General features: G+C 37.9%; 1 protein-coding gene across 1 annotated transcript in view; it reads right to left on the minus strand.

Annotated features, from left to right (window-relative positions):
* Positions 1-4,574: 4,574 nt before the first annotated feature.
* Positions 4,575-17,141, minus strand: part of RORB (RAR related orphan receptor B) — a 39,282-nt gene continuing 26,715 nt past the window's right edge. Inside the window, exons 4-9 of the mRNA XM_007426387.2 lie at positions 11,065-11,186; positions 9,573-9,705; positions 9,024-9,131; positions 7,719-7,829; positions 6,910-7,022; positions 4,575-4,730 (exon numbers count right to left, since the gene is read on the minus strand). Coding sequence (XP_007426449.2) covers positions 4,575-4,730; positions 6,910-7,022; positions 7,719-7,829; positions 9,024-9,131; positions 9,573-9,705; positions 11,065-11,186 — 743 coding nt within the window. The remainder of the gene's footprint in view (positions 4,731-6,909; positions 7,023-7,718; positions 7,830-9,023; positions 9,132-9,572; positions 9,706-11,064; positions 11,187-17,141) is intronic.

Below are 17,141 nucleotides of genomic sequence, written 5' to 3' on the forward strand. Positions count from 1 at the left end.
GCTCCAAATGAAAATGTAAAATCAGTGGTGAATAATGCTGAAGAATAACAACAGTGAATTCAGTTTCTAACCATTCATTTCTAAAGCTGGCTTGAAAGCCTTGTCTGGGTTTTCCACATTTTGGCATCTCAATTTGTGCCTTTCAACACATTTCTAATATTTTTTCTTTCATATTAATGTCATATTATATATTATTATTTTTAATAAGGTAATAATATCCCTGAGTGGCATACAGTGCAACATCTGCTTTAAGCAGTGATTGTCAATTACAAAGAGTGAAGGTTTCAAAAGAAGAAGAGGATGGCGCTCGTGTTTGTGGTGTAGCATATACTAGTTAGCTTACAGAAATGAGGCAAAATGGCTGGGTCATCACAGTCATACATACAACTTTTAAGTGTAAAGGAAAAAAATTGAAATCTCATGTTTCAATGTTTCAAGTCCATATGCATTTCACCACTGCTCCCATATTGCCATTTTGGGGACTATAATTGCATCCCAATCTACAGCTCCACATTTGCTCCATGGTATACATGGGATTCTTGGCTGAATGGGCTCTCCTGTTATTTGAAACGGAGAGAATAAATCCTATTGTGCAAAGAAATCATGACACGAATCTCCCTTTGTATCATAGATCTGATTCTCTGTGAAGACTTTCTGAAAGAAGGCAAACACTTAACGGACCTTATACTTGATCTGGGCCCCAGGCGTTCTCCAATTTTACTAATTAAAAAATCATACTGTTATTGTTTTCTTTCTTTCTCTTAAAAAATATTGACAGCATGCACAGAAATGGAATTAAAGGAGTGATGAACTTGAGTAGCTGTCTGTGTATATGTAACTCTGAGAATAAAACAAATTCAGTCTAAATCCTACCGCTTGGAAGTTGTCCAATCTTCCCACAATATAGAATCAAGATGGAGTACAAAGAAGGAAATCAAGAAGATTGTGTTAAATGAGAGTTGAAAGAGCTCAAGACCTCCCAGCCTCAAATCCTGCAAGGTCCCTAATGCAAACCAATCATCAAATATATATTGCATTTGGAAACAGCCTGGTTTAATTGAGTGTCTTCTATTACCCTGTTTTCCTAGCAATCAGTAAAGTAATCTTTCCATTAGAAGGAAATATGACTCTTGGAATTAATTCTTTATACAGAGAGCCAGCAGGAGTGACATTTATACAAAATTAAGTCCCTGTAGAAGTGTAACAAGCAGTCTACATCTGTCTGCTCAGACACTGAGAATAAAGTGGCCCAGTGCTCGTACATTATCAGAATACAATATAAAGTGTTATTGCTGTGTTGGTTCCAGAACAGAAAAATCAACTAAAGAAAAGAAGGGTATCGTTTACTGGGACAGTTTCTCTTGTCTCTCCTGTTACTTGAAGAAGAAAAGCAGTAGAATTTAAAATAAAACAAAATAGGATGTGGTTCATATTGACCCAAGAATTTTTTTTTTTAAAAAAAAAATTAGTTGCAGTTCACACATTTCTTTTGCAAGAATGGTGATATTTCAGTGCAACAACACTGTGGCATGGCTAGTGGGCAGCTTCTGCCTGTCTCTAAAAGGCACAGGAGCCTTACAAGAAAAAAAAACAGGTGTCAAAAGTAAACAGTTGGAAATATGGTAGTGATATGTGGGTGTGTGTGAGACGGGGAAATAATATTTTGTTCTTCATTTCATCCATTTGTAACAGATGACAGGCATCTCTAAATTATGGGTAGTAGCTAATTAACCCCTTCCAGCAATAAGCTTTTGTTAGCAGAAACAATGATTGCAATTTTCAGTCCCCACTGACACTTGGAGCACCTTCAAAATCTGTAATGGAGGACTTGGGGACCAACTAGCAAATCCTGAGGAATTGTATGAGGGATAAGAAGCTGTCTTACATGAGTGGGAGTCTGCTTATGTAGTTTTGAGTTTCAACTTCTTTAGATCTCTCATTATACTGTTCAGAGCTCAGTGGATTAATTTAACACTTTAGGAGAGGATAGCTTCAAGGGGACTATAAGATAATGTATTTCTGGTTTGGAAAATTAGAGGTAGAGATGTTGAATAACTTTTTTAAAAAATGGTACTTGTACCACAGCTGTGTCATATATTTTCTAGAAGAAAACCTGAGTGCAGAACACTGTGTGTATAATGCAGTTTAAAAAGAATAGTGTTCAACATTGTAATCCATAAGGGAAGTTAATGTCAGAAGCTAAAAAGAATGACTTTACAGGTTGGCAGACATCTGACTGCAGGTGGAATGCAAAAGAATGGAAGTATTCCATAGTTCTCTGAATTTCCAAGAAGTGAGACAGAGCAATAATGTAGGGCCAGTTATGAGAGGATGGGAGACCTTGTGTCTTTGTAAGGTCTTCAATAACTATATAGTGCATACCTTTGAAGAATCACACAATCCTAAAGGTGTAATTCAAAAATATAGGTTTGAAGAACCTAAGAGAAAGAGGGGTGATGATAGGTAGAAGACAGTTTTATTAACTGTCCCTATGAGCATTTTTCCACCTTTATAATCCTTGGGGATGGCAGAATAATTTTAATACAAAGTCTTCTGGGGCTAGTGGGTAAAATTTTATAGTATAATCATTTTCCTTTTAACTGAGGATCATCTGTAGGGAAAAAAATCTGAAGATTGATGTACTTCTTCAACTTTATTGCAAGACAGAAGCTAAGCAACCAGAGCTCTGGATATGAAATGAACCAATGAAAACAGCTGTTGATCCAGACATTGGAGTATCGTTACATAGTGGCTATGCATATGGGAAGTCTCCACTCTCACAAAAGATTCTAGCTGATGACTGGATGGCCTTGTGACTTTTACTTCATTCTTCAAAGCTATTTATCGCTGGACCTGCTCTGTTGGCCCTTGAAGAATATCAGAACAAACTGAACTTCTAATTGTTTTTGTTTTGGGAAAGGTTAAATAAATTATCTGGTCCATAAAACAAATGTACCGTTTGGGATGTTGTATGTTTACTCTGCAATTTAAACACTTTATTGGCAATATATCTGATAATAGTATGTTTAGTATAGGCTTTAGCGCTATCGTTGATGAAATGAAAACTCTCCCATTAATTTTCTCTCTGTCCATTTGAATTATCCAGACAAGGCTTTGGCACCAATTACACAAATCTGACTTTTCATTCACTGGCTGAGTATGCATAAACATTATATACAAATTGATCAGAAATGGTACCATCTTGTCATTATATATGGATGGCAGAGCAAAATCATACTTGCCCAACATAAACTTAACACATTACAAAGAGAATTTAAAAATGCAGGAGAACATCCTTAAAAATAGGGATTTTATTTTATGCTACAAGTGTGCATGTGTGTGTGTGTGTACATTCCTTATATAGATATATATATGTATATGTATATAAGTGTATTGTATTTGGTACATTTCAGGGATGACTAACAGTTGACTCATAAAGCAATTTTATCCTCTCTCCAGTGGTATTGTCAAATTTGAATCAACTCTTGGTTAAAACATTTCCTGCAATTTTATTCAAGGAGGAAAAGAAAATTGTTTTTCAAAAGATGTCTAGGTTTGTGCCTCTCTGTGTATGAGAGATTTAACATTGCATCTCTTTTTGGATTTTCTACATAATGCCCTAGATGATTCGGTTTTATTAGAATTTACAATGGAGAGAAGATTGAATGGTGCGTACACATATTTTCCTGGCTCTGACTGAAGGATAGAACAGCTTCAAGAGTATGAACATTGGCCCTCCCTGATATATACTGCTCAAATAGAGACAGGACATGAAGTTTCCCCATGTGTCAGAGAATCCATAAGGGACTTCTGGGTCCCAGCCTTTCCCTTCTCCCCCTCCCCCCACCCCCAGTTAACACATATGGTAATGGACAGTTCCCAACCATCTCTGTAAACTGACTGAGTAGAGAAAAAGCAATAGGGAGAGTTTTGGGATACTCAACTCTACTGCTTTGAAATGTGCTTTGCCCATTCTTCTGCCAATAGTTCAGGGAAAGCAGGGCATTTTGAAGTCTGTATGAAACCCTCAATGTATTGATGCTGCACACACAAAGGGAAAGTCCATGACTTTTTGCATACACACACACACCTGTTTCCAAGACAGCTACAAATTGCCACATGCATTTAACTAGCTAAAACATAGAAATAGGTAAGCCTAGCTTAGTGGATTTTCCTTAAATTATATTTGACTAAACAGAGTAATATTGTAAATTACTCCTCTGCTTTCATTTATATCTACAATAAACATCTATAAACAGTTGTCTCCCAGAACATAGCCCCAATAAAATAAAATAAAATAAAATAAAAAATAAAGATAACACCCAGTACTCTATACTTGCAATTTTCTGGTCAGTTAAAAATTAAAAAGGAAAAATTAACAAAAAGAAGAGAAACCAAAGAGGCTCCACTCAGGAGTGCATATTTACATTCTTCAAACTGTAGCGGTGAAAAATAATTCTATTAAGTGCAGGACATTCCTAGTGTTGCAGTAGTGACAAGTTTTAAAGAAAGTCTTCATGAAAACAATTCCTTTGTCTGATCAGTGATGCATTCCAGGAGCTATAGCTTTCCCTTCACTTGCAACCAGTGGTAGAATCTGGATTGAAGAGTTCCTTGTATAATGGAGGGAAAAGTGTGTTCACTATATCAGGATGAGATTGTTTAAATACCTGCAGTTTTTCTCCATGCAGGTTGCAAAGTGCAGTAATAGTTGGTATCTTGGCTACTAACTGGAAGGCAGACAGAGAAAGATATAAACCAAGAGAAATTTTATTCCAAATAAAAGGGTGCATAAATGCATACTTTCAAATTCTTCCAACATCATTCTTTTTTACTTTTAAAAGCACTGCAGTAGAATTTAATTTGGTACTGCTTAATAAAATTGCTGACTCTTCTTTGCAAACTAAAGCTAAAGCAGTGCATTAAAAAGTTCATAAAACAAAAGAAATGCTGCTTTAAAGGTTCAAATCACTGAACTAAAGTTTAGAGAACAAAAGAGTAGCTAAAATCAATTTTAGGAAACAAAAAGTGACTCGCTATAAAGACAAAATCAGAACTTCTGTGACAGACATCCTGTCAACTAGATTAATCAGTTAAGGCCTTATTAATACACTTGAGAAAGTGTAAGTGTGAAAGCTCAAACGGAAACATCTTATTTTATGGTAAATGTCTGTCTGTCTGTCTCTCCCATGATCAGCTGCTTAGAGAGGGCACAGCAGGAGAAAATTTGCAACACTGACATCATCAGTTCTGAGGGGAACCAGAAGCAAGATGGCTTTTGGGGACCCACTTCCCTGGCTGTGCCAACAATCTGTTACTCAACTTTCAATCTTTGTCTTTTTTTTTCCTTGCAAAATCTCTTCCTCTTCCTCTTTGTTTTCCTCACCTCCTTGACACCTGTCTGCCATTCAGCCTACCAGCTAATCTCAAGGCTGGTACAGAAGAATGTACAGTGGAACCTCGGGTTACGAACACTTCTGTTAACGAACTTTTTGGGTTACGACCAGCTCCGGCCGCAAAATTTTGCTTTAGTTTGCAAACTCTGCATCGGGGTACAAACAGGATACGCAGCCATTTTCCCTCCTGTGACACGGTCCGCGGCCATTTTTCCGCCCCTGACACGTGGTCCGCGGCCATTTTTCCACCCCTGACACGTGGTCTGCGGCCATTTTCCGTCCCTGACACGTGGTCCGCGGCCATTTCCCGCCCCTGACACGTGGTCCGCGGCCATTTTTCCGCCCCTGACAAGTGGTCCGCGGCCATTTTTCCGCCCCTGACATGTGGTCCGCGGCCATTTTCCGCCCCTGACACGTGGTCCGTGGCCATTTTTCCGCCCCTGACACGTGGTCCGCGGCCATTTTCCGCCCCTGACAAGTGGTCCGCGGCCATTTTTCCGCCCCTGACACGTGGTCTGCGGCCATTTTCCGCCCCTGACACGTGGTCCGCGGCCATTTTCCGCCCCTGACACGTGGTCCGCGGCCATTTTTCTGCCCCTGACACGTGGTCCGCGGCCATTTTCCGCCCCTGACAAGTGGTCCGCGGCCATTTTTCCGCCCCTGACATGTGGTCCGTGGCCATTTTCCGTCCCTGACACGTGGTCCGCGGCCATTTTCCGCCCCTGACACGTGGTCCGCGGCCATTTTCCACCCCTGACACGTGGTCGTAGGGAGGGGGACTCTCCCTCCAAGCAATAGCTGTCTCCCTGTCCTCCATGCCAGAACGGATTAACGGTAATTACATTTAACTTTATGGGGAAATTTGCTTTGGGGTGCGACCAATTCGGGGTGCGACCAGAGTCACGGAACGAATTAAGTTCGTAAACCGAGGTTCCACTGTACTATAGTACAGTCAAGGCTGCTTTTTCAAGCAGCCGTTCAAAGTAACTTTCCCTCCAAAGTTTAGTCATAAGCAAAACCAATCAAACACTGCCTCTGGTAGTGTAGAGCCAACGAGGGCACTGGAGTGAGAAGGGCCTTGCAGAGAAGATCCCCTGCAACTTGCAGTTTGACTCCAATGGTGTTTCTAAGCTGCAGAGGAATTCCAGCAACACATTTTTAGCTATATCACCTGCTCTTCTACATAAACCTACTGGAGTTCCACAAATATAGTGTTAAAGGGAAATAGCTTGTTAGAAATGGGGAACAGTGTTTCAAGAACAAGTAGCTTCTGCCAGAATTGGGCCCAAAACCTGGTTAGGGTATTATGTATAAATTAAGCTGTTGTTTAAACAAACTTCCCCATGGATGTCTATGTGCCTGTTCTTTCCTTTGATGTAATTGACGAAACATTTCCAAGTTTGGGAATCATTAGGTCTGAGCAATTACAAATGGGGAAAAACAAATATCCTAAGGCAGTTGTATTTCTAGACATTGGCTTCTCTGTGAATGTCAGTTTGTATTGATGATCTACCTTTGCCAAAGTCTCATCATCAAGATGATTCTTCTGAATCACATGTTGAAGTGCAAAATAAATCTTTTCCTGAAGTTTTTGAACCTTCCTTGGTTCTAAGAGCCAAGCTCGATCTGGCCAAACAAAATAACAGAAAATTAAAATAAGCATAAACTTAAGTCATTAGTGGGTGGAAAGAAGATTCATGGTAATTGGTTTAATTTTCAGCAACATAGTAACTGTAGTTTGTGGAGGAAATACACTATTTCAGTTTCAAATCAAAATCTAATTACTTCGAATTAAACAAATTATGGCTTTCCTTCTCCTGTAGGCAAATCCTCAATGCACTTCCCAAAGGGACCAACCTACTAATGCCATAGCTGTGCCATGCAATGGCATCCAACCCAAAGGAACATAGCTTTACTTTATGATTGAGAAGTGGATCTATAAATTTAAAGGACACTGAATTTAAAGAACTCTCCAAAGAAAAGGAAGTACTTGCAAACCACTTCCTCCAGGTAACCATCTATCTGTCCAGTTTACTCATCTCAGTGAGGGATGTTGATGGTTCAACATTTGAGCTACAAGAGGAGAGATCTGTGTGTGTGTGTGTGTGTCAGAAATGATGCTTTTCTGTGCCTAGCTTCTGAATTTATAACTTATACCCCATTAAAGATAAAACACAAAGCAGATCAAATCCATTCAACCTTCCTTCATTAAGTTAATATGCCTACATGGATGATGTGCATAGCAGCTACAGGATGAGAAAGACTGACAGTGGTCGGTTTGAATGTGGGAGTAAAAAAGGAAAATCAGTTGAAGAAAGCTACCTGGTGATATCAGAACAGCAGATGAAAACAAGGCAATTTCTTCCTCAGTCAGCTGCAGTGAACATAAATTCTTTGCAAAGTCAAATGCTTCATTCACAAGGTCGTCAGAACCTGTAGGCAGCACAGATAACAAAGGCAAGTTCTGGAAATATCTTCTAGGTGGGTATAGGATTTGTACAGCTCAGCTATTAAGCACTACTGCCAAGTTATTACCCAACCTCCTACATGCAGTTTCTGGGCGTGGGTTTGAGCAGCAGGGAATGGATCTCACACTCACGTGCTTCAATTTCCCAGTGTGGTTAAACCAGTATACTTTATGGTTGAAGAGATCTAGCCTTCCATCACTCTCAGTCCCTGCTCCCCTCAAGGGAGTCACATCAACTATGGGAACAATCATGGTGGCTCTACCTATCATTTGCCCATCAATTCTGTATGCTGCTACCTTAAATACCCACCTCGCCTTTAGAGATGGAATACCTGAAAGAGGAACTTTAGTGAACCAGTTATCAACCAGGTTTGTAATGGAGCTGCCAGTCATTCACATATCTGAACCACTTAGGGCTATAGAGACAAATTGTGACCTGTCACTGAAGTTCTTACTATAAATCTAATGTACTCATTCAACTAATATAATTGATACAGAAGTAGTTTCTCCTTTCAGGTTAGCTGTCCAGAAAAAGGCCGAATGTTTTTAAAACTTTCTGACTACAGTAGAATTTGTGACCTCATGAAACAACCCCTGGCCTTTCATACTTGTATCCTGATGTCAGACATAAAAGCTGAAGTCAGGTTTTTGAAGTCACATGTGTGATCGACCTCCCCTCCTTTTCCCTGATGTGAATGCCTAGGCACTCTGAATCTTTAGACTCCTCCATCTGTATGTATGTATTAATGTATACTACTCTATACATTAATCCTATTCTGATCTAAAATCCAAACTTGTACTTTCTCCAAACCTAGTATACATTTTTCAGCCTGTGATATTTTATAATAATTTGGTAGTGGCTAATCAATCTAGTAATGAAGTGGAATTCAGTTCTGCTTACCCAGATGGCATGGCAAAAGCACGTAACTTTATTACTGAATAAACAGGATTCAAAAATAAGGGGCTGTGATTTACTGCTGTTATATGGGAGATAAGCAGAAAATTCTGATAGGAACTGGATTTTAGTACTCATCTGAGAGAATGGATCTAGCAGATTCCTGTTCCCCTAAATTTTGCAAGTGGTGATGAGGTGAAATGTAGCTCTTTATCCAAATTATTTACAAAGTGTTCAGTTTGAATAAACAAAACAACCCGCCTACCCAAAGCCTTGAACATTTGCATTCCTCCGTATTTTCCTTCAAACAAAACGGTGTTGTTGAGTGGATTGAAGGCACGACACATTCTCACTAGGACAACTTCCAAGCAGCCTGGAATGGTAGAAAGGCATGAGGTATTACACAGAAATAACCCAACAAGACGGTATAGCCAGTTCTGTAGCTCTATATTGCAGACGCACTCTGCCTGATATTTGGCGAATGTTGTAACAAATGATAGAGTAAATCTTTATTCTGGCAGGATGTTGAGTCACATAATTTTTTGAACTTTGTCCCACTGTGATGGTGATTGTTTAATATATACTTTCAATCACATTTATACACAGCTAAACATATACTGTTGGTGTTTCCATATGACAGCCACTGTGCATTTTTCTATTTTGTGTACTCATATAGAAAAAGAAATGATGTTAAGAATTTTTAATTTTACTGAGCCTAACAGGTCCTGTGTGTTGTTCTACTTTTATTCATCGAATATTGATGCTAGATTAACTGTACAGTATTTTAGACTTTATTATAATCTCCTCCACAAACCTGATTTGAGAAGTAGAATCTGATCATTTTGACAGAGTTCCATGAAGCCTGTTATCCGTTTTGCGAATTCCACGACATATTGAATAGCATGTGTGATCTGGATTGCACACTGCTGCCATAATGCTTCTCTTGACTTCAGGAAGAAATCACATGAAAAAGAAGGAGTCCAAAGTGAGAATGTCCTTTAGATCAGGGATAGGCAGAGATTGTGCTGTTGAAATTTGGTAGCAAATTGCCAAACATCTCATGTTTAATGCATCTGGGTAAGTTTTTTAAAAACCCAGTTCCCCTCACCACCCCCATGCATTCACACTCACTCCCACACCTATCCTGTTAGAAAATCTTGGCTTTACCTACCCACTTGCATAACATAATTATGTCTTTTATAAATTTTAATTATGTATTTATTGTTTTAAATTGATGTAAACCGCCCAGAGTCCCCCATTGCAGGGAGATGGGCGGGGATAAGTCTATGTATAAATAAAATAAATAAATAAATAATGTCATTGTCCCATTCACTGTAGCTCTTGGTCACTTAAAAAGATATTCTCAGTCCCCAAATGGGCAACCCCTAGGTCCATAAAAGTTGTCCACCCTTGATTTAGATTATGATCATCATGAAATTATTTGTCCCTTTGGATCTTAAATACCCCTCATTAATTAAACCCAGGAATGTCTTTTGGTCTATGTAATATGAACAAGTCTGAGTTTTTGAATATGCTAATCATCTCTTACTCCTGCAAATTCCTAATACAACCAAATTATCTGAATTCACTTTTGATATTTCTTTAATTACAGATGGAAAGTCACAAAAGAATAGAGAATTAGAAGTTCAGTAGTGCACACTTTATTAATTGTTCTAAGTGCACATTCATCTGGAAACTTGAATGATTAAATACATGGTAACAAATATACAAACTGCGTACAGAAATCTTGTAGTAACAGAAATAAAACCGCTTTCAACAACTCAAAGAATGATTTAGGCCATAACCATATGACAGGGATTTAGGATTGTTGGAAAACCTCTTTCTTCCCACTCTGCTTGAAGCGGGTTTATTTTCAGAGAAGGGAAAGAGACAACTCTATTATAAGGAAGAGTTGTAGTACTGGGGCTTTATTCTTCTTCCTTACAGTAAAAGGAGAGAAAGAAAGGGATGACAGATATACCTAAACCATGCATTGTGTGAAGAATGTTAGAATCTCAGATCATCCAGTAAATTAAATTCAGGAAATATAAGGGGAAGGATTTTTTCCCCACAGTGCATAAATAAAATGCAGAAACAGAACTGAGGGTAGGTATTCAGAGTGATAGACACAACAGGTTACCGCAAAAAATTATGTGGAGATTGGAAAGTTTGCCCTCTGTTTTAAAACATCATTATTCAATTTTGCAATCACTGTAGGTTTAGTCATGAACTGAGAGAGGTAATACAGAGAATGGTTCTTTGTGGTAAGAAAGAAAGAAACAAGACATTTTATTAGATTTTTGTACCTTGCTCTGGTATATTTTGATTTCTTCATATGTGTGGGTTTGCCAGGCTAGCTGGTGTAGCTCCTCCATTGTATACTGACACGTCTCCAAATGGGACTTAATTATATTCTGTGCAATTCGATCTAAGAGACAGGAACAAAAAGGATGAAACTTATAACATTTGATTTATAAATAATCATGTCATAATATACATTGGGTTTTTTTTGTGTGTGTGTGTTTAGAAACACAGGATAAAAATCAAATAAGAATAATAAATCATAATATTATGAAATCTATGGGCTGCCCCAATCTGTTATGGCCATTTTTTCATGGCAGTGACAGTATCATAAGCTAAAACTGATGGCATGAATCACTGTCCTTCACCTGGATGCTTCTAGCAGTAGTTCATTGCAATGACTGCATTTAGTGGGATATTACATTGGCTGTCTAAAGTGATATAAGATTTTGAAGTTGGTTAACTGTGCTATCCATTCATTTATTTTATACGTTTTTGGAGACATTCAGGGGAACGTACAATTTTACAATCATTGGACAATGTGATTATTAATCTTTGAAATTTCTTTGGGCTTAGATTATAAATTCAGGGATTATGAGAGGATGGAGGCACTGCACCAAACCTTGCCTGGAGCTGCAGATAGAGAAGGCAAGTGCTGCACACAAATAGTAGGACCTGGGATGCTGAGTTGCCTATAACATAACCTTGCTTTTTCAGCCATTTTTAATTATGGCAGAATATCTTATTTCTGGGTTAAGTAATGGCACTGCTGAGTAAGCAGTAAGATATGATAAAAGTCACATAATATTCTCTACTGAATATTTGGGTGCAACAGCAATGATTCAAATGATCCAATAATTTGCATTATTATTACGTATATCATGTGTAGATGGGGCAGATGTATCAATATTTGACTTCTTTGCATGGTGAATTACTGCTAGGGTTTTTACTATTCATGATAATAGAATTCTAGCTTTTGGTGCCAGAAAGGTAAAGATGTTGTCTTCTCATCTGCATTTGAAAGGCAATTTACTTCCTTTTTATTAAACTTGATAAAACAGATGACAGTGAATTAGCCATTCAGTATGATAACTGAGATATACGTTGTGCATTCAACACAGAATTATAGAATTGGAGAGGTCTTTATAGGGCATGTAGTGTGAAGCAAGTAATCCTGGAACAATAAATCTGTCAATTTAACCTCTGCAGGGCAAAACAAGGCTTTGCTCAAGACAGTTTTGCTCAAGACAGATATCAATGTAATCACTGATGTTTGTTCTTAAATGTTTAATTATGATTATAGTCAATTGATTTTTTCATCAACTCAAGTTAGCTTCTGCATCAATTATAATTTTGTTTGCTTTATTTGTTTATTGATTAGTCAAATGACCATATTAAATAAAATAGGGTAAAATAATAGAGTGTATCAAAATATATAAATATATTCAATGAATAATCAGATAACATCCCCTTGGCAGTTGACCCACTATGATATAGGTAGGAAGCTCTCAGTTGGGTGACTTTGGTTATAAACTTGGCAGTCCTTCTTACTGCCCTTTTGTGTTTGTACCTTGGAGGAGGTAAGACTGCCTGTTGATGAGGTCCCAATGGGCTGTCCTGTCAATTAGTGATATTAAATGCTGTGCTCTGGCTGAAGCATATAGTTGGCAGTCAAAGAGGATATGACTGATGTCCTGTAGCTGGGGTGCGCCGCAGGTACACATCCTCTCTGAATAAGGTATTTTATGAACTCGCCCATGTTTTACCATAGAATCCAGGAGCTCAAACCTCACTCTTGTTAGGGAGGTTCTTTGGCCCTATGTCAGACCCAGAATTCGATATTTTTCTAGCTGAAAAGTCTTTTTGTCCTAGGCCAGCCATTTTAAGGATTTGATGTTAGCAAGTGTCCATATGTCAACCTGAGCACTAACATCCTGGACCCTCTGTATTTATATTATGATTTTGCTCTCTTCTCTGACTACATAGTATGGCTACCACATCTGGGCTGCCCAAATCCAGGTACAGAAATAACTCTATGCTGCCATCCTCTGGTCCTCTGGATTTTGGCAGACCATGTCTGGTTGCTTCAGAATAGGCTCTTCTTCTTCTTCTTCTTCTTCTTCTTCTTCTTCTTCTTCTTCTTCTTCTTCTTCTTCTTCTTCTTCTTCTTCTTCTTCTTCTTCTTCTTCTTCTTCTTCTTCTTCTCCTTCTCCTTCTCCTTCTCCTTCTCCTTCTCCTTCTCCTTCTCCTTCTCCTTCTTCTCCTCCTCCTCCTCCTCCTCCTCCTTCTCCTTCTCCTTCTCCTCCTCCTCCTCCTCCTCCTCCATACACAAAGCAAACCAAGAGGTGTTTTTAAGAAATTCTCTTAACCTGGGCATTTCAGTGGGAGGCTAAGATGTACATTGTCTACTTGTGCAACATGGTATCGATTATATCCTGTGCCTCCTGTAAAATGGAAGAACCCTAGAGTGCAGGACAACACCCCAGTTTTCACATTCACTAGCTTCACAAATAATTCAACTGATTTTTCTTCAAATATAAAAATAAATAAAATGAATTTTATTTACTTATTGAATTTTGGCTGCAAGAATTGTTGGTGTACTAAGAGTGTAGTGGCTAAAGTGCTGGGCTAGAAACCAGGAGACTGTGAGTGGCCTTGGGCCAGTCATTCTGTCTCAGCCCAACCCATCTCACAGGTTTGTTGCTGTGGGGAAAGTAGGTGGGGGCATTAGGTATGCCTTGAGCTGACCAAAAATAAAGGTGCAATCAACATAAAATAAATAAGCAAGCAAAGAGGTTAAAATTCTAACCGGGCCTCTAAAATCCTGGCCAGGAAGCAATTCTCCAAGCTATCACACTGAAAACACATTTTCAAGCAGTAATAAATACTGCATTTTAAGCTGTCTGTACAATCTAGCCAAAATAACTAAATTGGCTAAGAAAGATACTTGAGGACTAGACATTTCAGTATAACATCCATTTACTTCAGCAGTTTTGTCATACCCTAGAGTGATACCACTAATATTTTGTTAACAGATTCAGAGCACTGCCAATTCTATTGTGTTACAGCATTCGGGATAAATAAGTTGGTTCAGAAACATTTCTGTGTTCTGATATGTTTGAAGTCACAGTTGAAACTACCATCACTTTTTTTCACAAAATGCCCAGAGTTTTTCAAAAAGATGGCAACCTTTCATGTTCCTGTACAATGCCTTGAGATGGCCGGCAGAAGCAGCCATCTGAGAAGGTCCTCCATGCTGATATTTATCTCAGATAGATCTGAGTTTGCTGTGCTGCAAGCCCATGGAGAAAGGCTGTTCTTAGGCTCTAGAAACCAGAATCTGAGAGACCCATCTGCAGTCTAATCAGATAACATAAGCATCAGAAACTATTTGCTTCCTTAGATGCATTGATGAAGTAGAGAAAGAGGGATTAGTGTGAGACTAGAAAACCATGGGCTGCAAGTCTCCAGAAAATCAGCTTTGTTTTGTTTTAATGAAAAAGCTAAAGATGCATAGGACAAATAAATGTGGTCTTTTTCACAGGGCATACGTCAATGAAAGTGTCATTTTTTTTCAAAGTTCAGCCCCACATCAGTCCTTCATTATGATTTCCCTTTAGAAGTGTACATATTAAATAACAAGATACAAAAGTTAGTACTTCCATCTACTTGTGAGTCAAGATAACTTGGTCTGCTATAGTTAGCATGTGGCCAATGCTTAAAGTGGTTTTGTTTGTTTCTTCAAGTCATTCTTGATTCCTGGTGGCTGCCTGGACAAATCCCTGCAGTTTTCTTGGCAACATTTTTCGAAGTGGCTTTCTATTGCTTTCTTCTTAGGGTTGAAAGAGAGTGACTGGCTCAGAATCACCCAGCTGGCTTCATGCCTAAGGCAGGGCTGGAATTCAGCCACCTAGTTTCTAGCCTGGTGCCTTAACCACTACACCAAACTGGCTCTCAGTGCTTAAAGTACACACGCATAATGGTGTGGAGTCCACAGATGCTTCTGCATTATAAGGAAGTTCCTCAAGTAAGTGTCAGTTGACACTAAGAATATACAGATCTGCAGGAGTGTTTCCATGTCATGTGAAATACATATTAACTAGATCTCTGTATTATGATAGCAGTAGGGGTAACTAGAGCTTTTGACATACCTCTCACTTGGTACACTGGTTGTTGCTTGAACTGCAGGTAGATTTAGCATATATCCTACTTGTATTAAGATTGTGTCATGGAAGTGACTTCATTGAAAAATGTTCTCTTCCAGTTTGATAGGGATCACACAATGCAATCATACAGCAAATGTCACTTTACAATAGTAAAACGAGTCTATGGTCCAATTCACTTTGTGATTTATTAGATTTCCAATGATAGTTAAAATCTGCTTTGTATTAATAATGAAATAACTTGCTGGGGAAAATGGCAGTGTGTCATTTACAGTGCTGATAGCACAAAAGTTGAATTAGGTAGCACATAACTTTCAAAATAACAACTTGCCTTTCCTTTGATTTCCATATTTTCTTTTTCTGATACTACAACATCTTATTTTTAAGCCATGGCATACTTTTCAAGGCAAGAGTATCTTCAAAAGTGGTTTATGACTAAGTTATGAATATTGCTGAAGGTTTAAATAAATACTTGGAACTTGGAGATATTGGAGAGATAGAACCAGTTAGACTTTTGTAAAATGGACTATTGCTTAGTTCAGTAGGGGAATCTTGATCCATAATATTCTTTATTTCTCTTTTTTACACTTCACTTCTGTCTTTTATTGGCTTTATGAAGTACCAGCTGCTCATTTCTCAACTCTCTCATTTTTTAACTCTTGGAAAGTGTGAATGCTTTTGCCAAAGATAGTTTGTTTCTTACAAGCCTAGGAAATAACTGATATGCTTTTCTTATATAAGCAATAATACCTCTTCTACAATCTTGAAATAGGAAACAAACATGAGCACATAGTATGGATGGAAAATCCACATTAAACAGAGCTACATATTTCTTCTTTCACATTTATTCCAAAGACAACATTAGCTTAGTCAGATTTTGAAATGGGAAGAAGGAGGCTGAATGGAGAAAGGATGCACATTTTTTTTGTTCCTGATATTTTTCTGCTTTTTTTCTGGCTGCTGTGAGAATGCAGGGAATTGAGTCATGCAGGTGAAAAATTTCCAGCTGAAGATGAATAGAGGAAAAAAAAATGCTATAGTCTCTCATTATCTGCTTTCTGTCTTACCGACTATCAGCCTGCATAGTATGATCTTGACTGATCTCAAAATGTATGTGGTTTGTACAATATGTAGTCTGAGTTTTAGATTGTGAAAATAGTCTAAGATTGAAATAGATGAGAACAGAATGTTGTACAAATGTATGTTGGAGTCATTATTTCAGAGTATGCCTATCCCATTTCCTGTCACAGACTTCCCTAACATTTTGTCCAAAGCCTTTCATTTATCTTTTTTTTTTCCTTATTCACTGATGTAGAAACTTCCTAAATTAAGAGGTCTAGATAGTTTCTAAATTAAGGGAATGTAGGCTTTTGAACAAAAAAAAGGTAAAATAGTACTGATTTTTCACACATTTTGGTCTATTTTCTTCTTAATTATTGTTGTTATTATTAGGCAATTCAGTTCAATCTGATACTTCCCATTTTAAATTGATAATCATGAAATATGGGGAGGAGATTTAGCCATGACTAACTTTGAAGTAAATTAAATGAAATTTCTGACATGCCAGAATACAGTCATTTGGGGAAAACACAGAACTGAACTCCAAGAAACATTTGGTGAGAAAAAGATGATTTATAATGCTGGGATTTTATTATGTGTATGTATGAATACATACATACACATAATAAATATGTATATATAAAGATTTTTTGATGCAAACTAATATAAAGTAAGAGAAAGAAAGAAATCAAAGAGAAAGCTAAAAGTGCAATAAAGGAAAAAAAGTAAAAGAAAAAAAAGAAAAGAAAGACAAAGAAGTAGTTTTCAATCTTCTTTACAGCAGTTATAAGTACAATAAGTGCTGGGATTATAATTTTTTAACGGTGATGGTTTTCTCAGCCAACTGGCCATGGATCTGC

Source organism: Python bivittatus, unplaced genomic scaffold (genome assembly GCF_059951505.1).
Source record: "Python bivittatus isolate LINGU-HERP-01145 unplaced genomic scaffold, Pbiv_v1 ctg000850_np1212, whole genome shotgun sequence".
In the NCBI taxonomy this organism is placed as follows: domain Eukaryota; kingdom Metazoa; phylum Chordata; class Lepidosauria; order Squamata; family Pythonidae; genus Python; species Python bivittatus.